The 12871-nt window shown below is 38.2% G+C and overlaps 1 protein-coding gene across 2 annotated transcripts in view; it reads left to right on the top strand.

The window, feature by feature from the left end:
* Positions 1 to 12871, top strand: part of CDKL3 (cyclin dependent kinase like 3) — a 57104-nt gene that overhangs the window by 26617 nt on the left and 17616 nt on the right. For both annotated transcript variants that reach the window (XM_060415743.1, XM_060415744.1), the window contains exons 2-3: positions 1479 to 1673; positions 12344 to 12522. In XM_060415743.1, coding sequence (XP_060271726.1) covers positions 1479 to 1673; positions 12344 to 12522 — 374 coding nt within the window. The remainder of the gene's footprint in view (positions 1 to 1478; positions 1674 to 12343; positions 12523 to 12871) is intronic.

Raw genomic sequence — 12871 nt, 5'->3', positions numbered from 1 at the left:
TATCTGTAGAAAAGTTTTCTGTTTATAAAAGAAAACAAAAATAACCTGAAAAAGGACAGTGGAGTATTTCTGGGGGTTTCACGGTTTATCTGAGGAAGACACTGATCCCTTGTCCCTAGATGCTGCTGCTGCTGCTGCTGCTAAGTCGATTCAGTTGTGTCCAACTCTGTGCGACCCCATAGACTGCAGCCCACCAGGCTCCTCTGTCCACGCGATTAGAGAATCCCATGGACAAGATATAGGTGGCAAGAATACTGGAGTGGGTTACCATTTCCTTCTCCAGTACCCCTGGATGGATGTTCCTTTATGCTTATTAACTTGCACTCACCCTTCTCTGCTTTGGCCTTTAAAATCACAACTGGGCAAGAAAACAGTAATTTTCCATAGTTGAAGGATTATATTGTAGTATCCAAAGGCAGTCTTTTTTTTTTTGCTACTGCCAGCATGTTGCTGTAGCACTCTGGTGCCCCACCAACCAGGGAAATCGGAGCAAAAATAGGAAAGGAATCTGGCATTATATTTTGGCATGTTTTTCTGTTAGTCATGTTTTGAGGACTTTAGTTTGTATATTAGTACAGATAACTAGAAAAATTGATATTGTGCCATTGGAATAAAGGCAATTTTTTTTCATACAAGTTAACTTTTTGATGAATCCAACATCAAAAATATACCCTTTAATTTTTAACCAAATGAATAAATATTTTTGGTAATTTGAAAAAGTTAAATATTTGAGAATTGATTATAATTAAGTCAGTGTGTTAAAAAATAGAATAAGCAGCATAAAATATTAAACTTCTTTTAGTTTTCTAAGCTGATATATTCCATTATTGACATTTTGAAAGTATCTTCAGTGAGTGCTTACCAATGTAAAAATGTGTTTCATTGCTTAATATAATCTTACAATGAGCAAAAATGTACCCACAGATAATTGTATATTTATATAAATTTCCTATGGATATAAATTGGTATTTCACATATCTGAAAAGTTTCTAGATATTTTTATACCTTTTTGTTACAGTGTGATGAATTTATAATCTCCACCTGGAACTTACATTTTACTCTTGAGAGTTCAGGACCAAATTCAGTAATTAATTTCTATAAATTCAGATTACATGCTCAATGGCACTGGAATTCGTGCTCATTTGAAATCATAAGGACCTTTTAATCACAGCCAATTTAAAGGGTAGGACAATATCTCTTAGCAGAATACAAAGTTATATTTCATCATGTTAACTCTGAATTATTTAAGCAACCAAATGTCAACTTGAAGTAAAGCAATATATCGCCCTTTGTTCTATAAATATTAACTATGAAATAGATAAACATTAAAAAATAGAAATGTAAGCAAATCAAATTTTTATTGAAATACTTGGAGGAAAAGAAACAGAATTTTCCTCTTTTTAAAATTATATGAGTCTTATATGTGCAAATTATGGTGCATGAGATACTTATTAAAAATCCATTTCTTTTGTTGATAGCAATTTCGTCATGAAAACCTGGTCAATCTGATTGAAGTTTTTAGACAGAAAAAGAAAATTCATTTGGTGTTTGAATTTATTGACCACACAGTTTTAGATGAGTTACAACATTATTGTCACGGATTAGAGAGTAAACGACTTAGAAAATACCTCTTCCAGATTCTTCGAGCAATTGAATATCTTCACAATAATAATGTAAGTGCTTCAAAGTAACCCAAACTATAGGAAAACCGTGAATTGTAAGTGCCTTTTAAACATTGTTCTGTTTTTATGAAAGTTGTTAAAATTATTTTTCTGTACAATATCAACATTGTGAAAACGGAAAGAAGGTTGGGGGAATTACTACCTTATAATTCAGTCACAGAACCAAAAAACATATTGAACACACAATAATTGTAACTATAAAGCAGACCAACTCTGAGATGCTAAGGAGGTATAGAAAAATCAGCAGTCAACTCTGGTGTCTTTTATTAGTGAAATATATTAAGACATCGAAAGTCAAGCCAGCCCAGATGATGGGAGGTTTGGAAGTAGGAATTGGAAGCTAAGCCAGAGGAATGGCAAGAGAATATGGATGCCTTTAGGGAAAGAAAGGAGTGAAAGTGGCTGAGGAGTATAGAGCCTTGTCTTTTAAATCAAGAAAGGAAAGAAGATCAACTGTTTTGATTTTTAGTGTTGCCTTTTAACATTGTTTAATTACTGTTTATTTCAGCAGGTTTTTATGGACATACTTTGTTCCCAACATGAACTCTACTTTCTGTAAAGTTAGACATAGTAAGTGATATTAGGCATAACATCTGGATAGCCTAAGCTTTTTCAGACACCTTAATTTCTAATAGTCTGTCTCAGTGCATCTCCTGTTGCAGCTTTGTTGTAATGGCATCTAGGACTCAGATTGTAATTTCCTTGCCCAAATGGATCCAAGGGGAGGCAGCACACAGTCTCTGGAGTCAGACTATGCTAGGTTTTAACCTAGTAGCTTATCTATAGATAACCACACAACTTGTGTAGCTCACAGTTACATAATGAAAGGTAGTCCTATTACTCTGTGGCCCCAGGAAAATTATCTAACCTTTCTGAGCCTCAGTTTCCTCATCTGTAAAATAATGCTATAGTATCTCACAGATTTTCTGGTAAAGATCAAATTAGGTAATAGCTATGTAGTATTTAGCACTGTATTAGGTATATTTTAAGTGCTTAATAAACAGTGCTGATAGGGAGTCAGATATAGTTATCTCTATCCCTATAGTGTCTTGCCTGTAGTAGACTAAAAACATTTCTTGAATAATGGGAGACACCAGTCTAAGAGCAGAAAACTTCAAAGAGGGGGTAAAATTAAAGTAAGAATTTTGAACTTAGGTGTTTAAATTCAGGCACATAGGGAAATAACCCAAGGGCTTAACAGACAATTGAGATGTCATTGATACACATATGAATATTACCAAGCCATGAAAAAAGGTGAAACATCACCATTTGCAGCAGCATGGATGGACCTAGTGAATATCATACTAAGTTAAATCAGACAGAGAAAGACAAATATGTCACTTAAATGTGGAATTTAAAAAATAATAGTAATGACTCTATATACAAAACAGAAGCAGATTCACAGACATAGGAAACAGACTTACTAAAGGGGAAATCGGAGGGCTAAACTGGGAGTATAGGATTAACAGATACAAACTACTATATGTTAAATAGATAAGCAGCAAGGATTTACTTTATAGCACAGGGAATTATAGTTAATGTCATAATACCTATAATGGAAAATAATCTGAAAAGTAATATGTATATAACTGAATCACTTTGCTGTACATCTGAAATTGATGCAATATTTTGATTCAACTGTAGTTCACTAAAACAAACAAAAATGGCTTAATAGAATCAAAATGGAGTAAAAATGTAAATGATCTTGAAACTAATAAAATGAATCAAAAAATTTCAAAAGCACATAGAGCTAATAGAACAGAATTATTATCATTGTAATATGGAGTTCTATGCATTTTGGGAGCATTTCACTACAAAATAAGGGAGAATGAAACTTACTGTTTGAATCCAAAATATGATAATTCATATCATATATAAAAATTAACTCTAAATGGATTAATGACCTAAATGTAAGCACCAGAACTATAAAACTCAGAAGAAAACATAGGTGGTAATCTGTGTGGCCATGTGTTAGGCAATAGTTCTTTAGATATGACCTCAAAAGCAAAAGCAATCAAAGTAGACAAATTGGACCCCATAAAAATTAAAAACTTTTGTGCATTGAAGGACACCATCAAGAAAGTAAAAAGACAGTTCACAGATGGGAGAAAATATTTGAAAATCAAATATGATAAGCAACTAGTTTCTAGATTGTACAAAACACAATTCAACATAAAAAGACAACCCAATTTAAAAATGGGCAAAGGACTTAGCAGATACTTCTCCAAAGAAGATATACAAATGGCTAATAGCACATGAAATGATGCTCAATATCTTGAGTCATTATGGTAATGCATATCAAAAATCGCAGTGAGGTACCATTTCACACTCACTAGACTGGCTGTAATTTAAAAAATTGACGAGAACGAATGTTGGCAAGGAATTTGAGAAACTGGAACCTTTATACACTGCTGGTGGTAATGTAAAATGGTGCAGCTGCTATGGAAAACAGCTTGGCAGTTCCTCAAAAAGTTAAACATAGAATTAGCATATGACCCAGCAATTTTACTCCTAGGTATCTATCCAAGAGAATTGATAGCATATGTTCACATAAAAACCTGCCCAGGAATGTCATATAAGCATTATTTAAAATAGCTGAAAAGTAGAAACAAATGTATATTAGCTGATGAATGATAAACAAAATTAAGTATACCCATATAATGGGATTTATTCAGCCTCAAAAAGGAATTGATTGCTGATGCATCCTACAGAATGAGTGAAACCTGAAAACATGTTGAAAAAAATCAAATGCAAAAAACATGTAAGTATAAATTCCACTTAAATGAAAAATTCAGAAGAGGCATTTTTGTCTTCAGATACGATGGAGTCCAATTTGTCTGGGCTTCCCAGATGGCACTAGTGGTAAAGAATTCGTCTGCCAATGCAGGAGACGCAAGAGACCTGTGCTCAGTCCCTGGGTTGTCGGAAAGGTCTCCTGGAGAAGGAAATGGCAACCCACTCCAGTATGCTTGCCTGGGAAATCCCATGGACAGAGGAGCCCAGTGGGCTATAGTCCATGGAGTCGCAGAGTTGCACATGACTGAATATCTTTCTTTGATTGCTTTTGCTTTTGATGTCATAATTAAAGCAAAATAAGTTTATATTTGTTTATTTTTGAAGAAATGTCTATTCAAGTTCTCTGCCCATTTTTAAATTGGGTTATTTGTCTTTCTATTGTCAAGTTGCATTTTCTATATTTTGGATAGTAGATCCTTATCAGATACATGGTTTGCTATTATTTTCTCTTTTGGGTTGCCTTTTTGCTTTCTTAATACTGTTTTTTTCCCCCCTCCACTTAGTTTTTTTTTTAAAATCATTTCTTTCTCTTTACTGATATCCTTTATTTGGTGAGACATTCTGTTGATACTTTTCTTTAGTTCTTTAGATATGATTTCCTTTTACCTTGAACATATTTAAACAACACAAGAGAAGACTCTACACATGGACATCACCAGATGGCCAACACCGAAATCAGATTGATTATATTTTTTGCAGCCAAAGGTGGAGAAGCTCTATACAGTCAGCAAAAACAAGACCAGGAGCTGACTGTGGCTCAGATCATGAACTCCTTATTGCCAAATTCAGACTTAAATTGAAGAAAGAAGGGAAAACCACTATACCATTCAGGTATGACCTAAGTTAAATCCCTTATGATTATACAGTGGAAGTAACAAATAGATTCAAGGGACTAGATCTGATAGAGTGATGAACTAGGGACATGAACAGAGGTTCATGAAATTGTACAGGAGACAGGGATCAAGACCATGTCCAAGAAAAAGAAATGCAGAAAAGCAAAATGGCTGTCTGAGGAGGCCTTACAAATAGCTGTGAAAAGGAGAGAAGTGAAGAGCAAAGGAGAAAAGGAAAGATATACCCATTTGAATGCAGAGTTCCAAACAATAGCAAGGAGAGATATGAAAGCCTTCCTCAGCAATCAGTGCAAAGAAATAGAGGAAAACAATAAAATGGGAAAGACTAGAGATCTCTTCAAGAAAATTAGAGATACCAAGGGGACATTTCATGCAAAGGTGGGCTCAATAAAGGGCAGAAACGGTATGGATCTGACAGAAGCAGAAGATATTAAGAAGATGTGGCAAGAATACACAGAAGAACTGTACAAAAAGATCTTCACAACCTAGATACTCAGCGATGGTGTGATCACTCACCTAGAGCCAGACATCCTGGAATGTGAAGTCAAGTGGGTCTTAGGAAGCATCACTACAAACAAAGCTAGTGGAGGTGATGGAATCCCAGTTGAGCTATTTCAAATCCTGAAAGATGATGCTGTGAAAGCACTGCACTCAATATGTCAACAAATTTGGAAAACTCAGCAGTGGCCACAGGACTGGAAAAGGTCAGTTTTCATTCCAATCCCAAAGAAAGGCAATGCCAAAGAATGCTCAAACTACTGCACAGTTGTACTCATCTCACACGCTAGTAAAGTAATGCTCAAAATTCTCCAAGCCAGGCTTCAGCAATACGTGAACTGTGAACTTCCAGATGTTCAAGCTGATTTTAGAAAAGGCAGAGGAACCAGAGATCAAGTTGCCAGCATCACTGGATCATGGAAAAAGCAAGAGAGTTCCAAAAAACATCTATTTCTGCTTTATTGACTATGCCAAAGCCTTTGACTGTGTGGATCACAATAAACTGTGGAAAATTCTGAATGAGGTGGGAATACCAGACCACCTGACCTGCCTCTTGAGAAACCTATATGCAGGTCAGGAAGCAACAGTTAGACCTGGACATGGAACAACAGACTGGTTCCAAAGAGGAAAAGGAGTACATCAAGGCTGTATATTGTCACCCTGCTTATTTAACTTCTGTGCAGAGTACATCATGAGAAACGCTGGGCTGGAAGAAGCACAAGCTGGAATCAAGATTGCTGGGAGAAATATCAATAACTTCAGATATGCAGATGACACCACCCTTATGGCAGAAAGTGAAGAAGAACTAAAGAGCTTCTTGATGAAAGTGAAAGAGGAGAGTGAAAAAGTTGGCTTAAAGCTCAACATTCAGAAAATGAAGATCATGGCATCTGGTCCCATCACTTCATGGCAAGTAGATGGGGAAACAGTGGACACAGTGGCTGACTTTATTTTTGGGGGCTCCAAAATCAGAGCAGATGGTGATTACAGCCATGAAATTAAAAGATGCTTACTCCTTGGAAGGAAAGTTATGACCAACCTAGACAGCATATTAAAAAACAGAGACATTATTTTGCCAACAAATGCCCATCTAGTCAAGGCTATGGTTTTTCCAGTAGTCATGTATGGATGTGAGAGTTGGACTATAAAAAAAGCTGAGCACAGAAGAATTGATGCTTCTGAACTGTGGTGTGGAGAAGACTCTTGAGAGTCCCTTGGACTGCAAGGAGATCCAACCAGTCCATCCTAAAGGAAATCAGTCCTGGGTGTTCACTGGTAGGACTGATGTTGAAGCTGAAACTCCAATACTTTGGCCACCTCATGCAAAGAGCTGACTCATTTGAAAAGACCCTGATGCTGTGAAAGATTGAGGGCAGAAGGGAACGACAGAGGATGAGATGGTTAGATGGCATCACCGACTCGATGGACATGAGTTTGGGTTGACTCCGGGAGTTGGTGATGGACAGGGAGGCCTGGCGTGCTGCAGTTCATGGAGTCACAAAGGGCCGGACACAACTGAGCGACTGAACTGAAATGAACTGAATAGTCTTTTTCTTGCAGGTTATATCTGGGTTTCTTCAGGCAAAGCTTCTTATTGACTGCTTTTTCCCCTTATGCATGGGCATGTATCTTCCTTTGCACACCTTTTTGGGGGAATTTTCTTGGAAATTTTATAATTTTTTGTTGAGAACTGGACATGTAAAATAAAACATTGTGGCAATCTGGAGATCAGAACTTCCCATGTCTCAAGGTTTGCAGTTGTAACTGTTAGTTATTTTCCTGAACTAATTTGTGAAGTCTGTATTGTTTGTCATATGTGACCACTGAAATCTGCTCAGTTAGCTTACTGGTCAGCTAATGTTTGAACAGAGAATTCCTTAAACTCGTGAAACTAATAAATCTCTCAGCCATATTAACTGGGTATTTACTGAAGGCTCCTTCTCTCTCTGTGTTGGGGCATATCTTCAGTGTTTAGGCAGAGAGTTAACAACTTAGCCCTTCTTGCTTGTGTAGAACCCAGATTCCACCAGACTTTGAACTGTGGTGTTGGAGAAGACTCTTGAGAGTCCCTTGGACTGCAAGGAGATCCAACCAGTCCATTCTGAAGTAGATCAACCCTGGGATTTCTTTGAAAGGAATGATGCTAGAGCTGAAACTCCAGTACTTTGGCCACCTCATGCGAAGAGTTGACTCATTGGAAAAGACTCTGATGCTGGGAGGGATTGGGGGCAGGAGAAGAAGGGGACGACCGAGGATGAGATGGCTGGATGGCATCACGGACTCGATGGATGCGAGTCTGAGTGAACTCCGGGAGTTGGTGATAGACAGGGAGGCCTGGCATGCTGCGATTCATGGGGTCGCAAAGAGTTGGACACGACTGAGCGACTGAACTGAACTGAACTGAACTGACTGAGAGCTTAGGGACAATCTCAGGTCTTTCCTAGTGTGTGCACAGCTGGGCATGTACCCTTCATGATTCTAAGTAATATGTTGGAACTTTCCAAATCCTTTATGGACATCTCACTCCCAGCCTCTCTTTTTAATTAAGTATTTTGGTCAGCTTGTTGTTTGTCCTGTTATAGCTCCCTCAGGTGGCTATAATGTTATTTGCTACTGCTGCTGCTGCTGCTAAGCCATTTCAGTCTTGTCCGTCTCTGTGTGACCCCATAGACGGCAGCCTACCAGCCTCCTCTGTCCCTGGGATTCTCCAGGGAAGAACACTGGAGTGGGTTGCCATTGCCTTCTCCAGTAATGTTATTTAGTAGATGCTAATTGTTTCTGACAAAGGCCCTTTGCCCTGGGCAAGCTCTGAGTTAGGTCAGTGAAGACAAGACTTCTAGTGGCATTTTCCAGTAATCTGACAGACATGTTAGATAATGATAGTTACCTGGGAATGGGGCTTTGGAGGAGATCCAACCCTATAGCTAGGGGATACAGCTTCCTCTGGTGGCTACTAGGCTGCTAGTTTTCACCATGATTTGGGGGCTGTTGGTCTACAAATCTACCAGGAACTGGGGAGTGGGGAATAGAAATAGGATAACTCAAGAATACCAGTGGATCATATGGTGAGGTTATGTTTTAACGTTTTGAAGAAACTGCAAAACTGTTTTTTCCAAAGTGGCTATACCATTTTATATCCCCATCAACAATGTATCAGTTTTTCTGTGTCCTCCCAGTATTGTCATTGTCTTTCGATTATCACTATCCCAGTGGATGTGAAGTGGTATCTCTCTGTTTGTTTGTTTTGAGCAATAAAACTGTCTTTATTCACAAATGACAAGATCATTTCTGTAGAAAATTTTATGGAATCTACAGTAAAGTTAAAAAACTAAGCTGTAAGTTTATGAAGATTGTAGGATAGGAGATCAATATACCAAAATTATTTGTATTTCTGCGTATTAGCAAACTCAGAAACTGAATTAAAAATACCACTGTAATGACATCAAAAATATAAAATACTTAGAGAAAATAAGACCTATACACTGAAAACTATTAAACATTGATGAGAAAAATTAGAGAAAGTCTAAACACATAGAAATACTATGTTTATAGAGGTCTCAGTGTGGTTGTGGAAGACCAAAGAGGATGTTGCTAAAACCGAATTTTAGAAGTTGGAATTCAGAGAGTGCTTGATTCTCAAAGATAACAAAATTCTGCATGTAGTCAGGGTGTTAACTGTTAAAAAGAGTGAACATCTTAGGGTGTCAACTGAGTGTATCTTTATGCATGTTTAGAGCACTGAGGAGGAGGGTCATAGCTGTGTAGTAGGCAGAATATGTAAAGTGATATTTTAAAGCACTTTTCCATGTCTATTTTTGCTCATGTTATAGTCTCAGATCTTGGTATAGTACCTGGCATGTAGTAGTCACTCAGTAAAAGTTGTGAAAGTACAAAGGGACTAACAAAGTTTTACAGATGGTGCCTTTAAGGTGATTCATTACCCTAAGATAATTATTTGGCCAATTAGGAGGAAGGCTTGAGGCAGAACAAAAGCTAATCCCCAAAGCTTATAGCAATAAGTTATATAAAAAAGGAAAGATCCCAGAATTCTGTCACCAAGATATTTTCCCTGGTGCTGTGATACTTTGCTGGTGATGAGAGTATGCTTAATACATTTGATAAAGTTTTTAAATGCCTTCATTGTTTCAGGCACTGTACTGGGCATGGGGGATATAGCCTGAACAAAACACACACATCTTACCCTCATGGAACTTACTGTCCAATGGGAATGACAAGTAAATAGGCAAATAATAATAAAGCATTATTATTAACTGTGAAGGAGGAAATGTAGAATAATATATAAAAGGAACCTCTTTATTGCAGACATCTCAGCTGAGACATAAGGAAATAGTTGGCGAGGCAGTGTTCTAGGCAGTTGGAACAGCATTAGCAAACGCAAAGAGTGATGACACAAAGCTGGAAAATTGGGAAACTAATATTCTATAGGCTAGGGAAGAATGGCTGAGAATGTGAGCAGAGGCCAAATCCTGTAAGTCCTTACCAGCCATTTTATGTAGCTTCAAATTTGTCCTATGGCATGGGGAATCCTTGAAGGAGTGCCATAATCACAAACATGATTTTAAAATAATACTCAGGTTTCGTTGTGGGCAATGAATGGGAGAGGATCAGAGGGAATTCAGGGAAACCATTTAGTAAGTAAGAATTTTGATAAGAGAGCTGAGGGGACTTGAACTAGGGAGAGAAGTGGATGGAGAGAATATGGGACCTGAGGGAGAAATGTGTCTTGATTTCTGGCTCGAGCCTTGAGGTCAATGTTGGTTCCATTCACTGAGCTAAAGGACTCTTAAGAACAAATGGGTTTGGCGGAGAAGATAATCCATTTAGTTTTTAATTATCTGAGTTTGTGGTAGTGTGTGGGTCAGCCTTATGGGATTTCTTGCAGGCTTCCACTTCTTATGGAAACCCAGAGAAATATCTTGGTTAGAGATAGAAATATGGAAATCATTAGTATATAGATAGGTACTAAGGCCTGTAAGAGTAGGTGAGATTGAGATGAAACAGCCAATAGGTGGGAAGAAGCCCGAAAGAATATGGTATTCCCATAACCAAGAAAGTGCCAAAAAAAAAAAAAAAAAGTAGATGAGATTGTGCAAGAAAGAAGATGCATGAGAAGGGAAGCCTAAGACCAGAACCCTAGATTTACAGACAGAGGAAAAGAAACTGCCATTGGAGGAAACTGGTCCCAGAAGTCGGGAATGCAGGAGTGGTTGGCTATATTTTTACACTAAGATATCTAACGAGGTCTTCCCCGGTGGCTCAACTGGTAAAGACTCGCCTGCAATGCAGGAAACCTGTGTTCGATCCCTGGGTTACGAAGATCCCCTGGGGAAGGGAACGGCAGCTACCAACTCCAGTATTCTGGCCCAGAGAATTCCATGGACTATATATAGTCCATGAGGGTCGCAAAGAGTAGGACACGACTGAGCAATTTTCATTTCACATCTGGCAAGATATGTATGGAGGGGTGTCTGTTGGATGTAGCAATGATGAAGTTGTTGATGACTTTGGCCTGGACACTTTTTAAAATTTATTTTTATTGGAATATAGCTGTTTTGCGAGCTTCCCAGGTGGCACAGTTGGTAAAAAATCCACCTGCCAATGCAGGAGATGTAAGAGATGGGGGTTTGATCCCTGGGTCAGAAAGATCCCCTGGAGTAGAAAATGGCTCCCCACTCCCATATTCTTGCCTGGAAAGTTTCCTGGACACAGAGGAGCCTGGTGTCCTACAGTCCATGGGGTCACAGAGAGTCGGACACAACTAAGGGACTAAGCAAATAGTTGTTTTGAATTGTGTTAGTTTCTGCTGCACAGCAAAGTGAATCATATATATATATATATATATATATATATATATATATATATATTTTTTCCCACATTTTTTAATTTCCTTCCCATTTAGGGCTCCACAGAGCATTGAATAGAGTTGCGAGGGCAGTTTGAATGGGGGAGCAGAAGAAAGATTGCTCACCTTCCACTTGAGCAATGAATGAGTGATCAGAAAGTGAATAAGTAAAAATAATGTTTTCAAGAAGTTTAGCTATGAAGGAAATGAGACAAAGGACAGTACCTGAAGTGTGACACGGGGTTAATGGAAAGTTAAACTTTTTCCATTAAGTTCTTTTTTATTGCTTTTTCTTTTAGGAATGCGATTTATCTTTTCAGTATTACCTTCATTATTATCTTTTCAAGGGGTTGGGACGATCCCCTGGAGTAGAAAATGGCAACCCACTACAGTATTCTTGCCTGGAAAATACCATGCACAGAGGAGCTTAGTGGGCTACAGTCAGTGGGGCACAAAGAGTCAGACACAACTGAGCACACACACACAACTATTTATAGTTACATATTTTTGCACTGTGTAGCTAATCCTTTGCATGTGGTAAGAAAATAACTTTGCTATCTTAATTAGCTAGATTTTCTCTTAATTGTTGAGAAATTTTCTAGATAATTAAACCTCATTTTAATGTATTACATCTTCTGTTTGTTTTTTAGATCATTCATCGAGATATAAAACCTGAGAATATTTTAGTATCCCAATCAGGAATTACTAAACTCTGTGATTTTGGCTTTGCACGAACGCTAGCAGCTCCTGGAGATGTTTATACGGACTATGTGGCCACACGCTGGTATAGAGCTCCAGAATTAGTATTAAAAGATACCTCTTATGGAAAGTATGTATAGTTGGGGATCCTCCCTGGCCTTTCCTAGCCATCTCTTTTTTCCCTCGGTGTATCTGTTACCTGAACTACTGATAAACTCTGCCTTCTGCATCTAGGCTTGGGGTAGAAAAGGGACACCCTTAAATAGAGCAGAGAGACCCTAGACATCTATCCTGCTGCTATTGATGTTGCCGCACTTGCCCCCTGGAGCTGAGTGGCCCCAGCCCCAGGAAACATGCAGAAACCTCTCAGGCTGCCATCCGCGCTTGCCTTAAGCTGTGCCCTACCCTTTGCAGAGTGGCCTCCTTGCTTCTCTGTAGACTCTAGATTCTGCAAAGATTTTAAAATCTATTCTGCCAGT

This window comes from Ovis aries, chromosome 5 (genome assembly GCF_016772045.2).
Source record: "Ovis aries strain OAR_USU_Benz2616 breed Rambouillet chromosome 5, ARS-UI_Ramb_v3.0, whole genome shotgun sequence".
Lineage (NCBI taxonomy): Eukaryota > Metazoa > Chordata > Mammalia > Artiodactyla > Bovidae > Ovis > Ovis aries.
The sequence above is the reverse complement of the archived record's forward strand: the minus strand, read 5'-3'. Positions and strand labels throughout refer to the sequence as shown.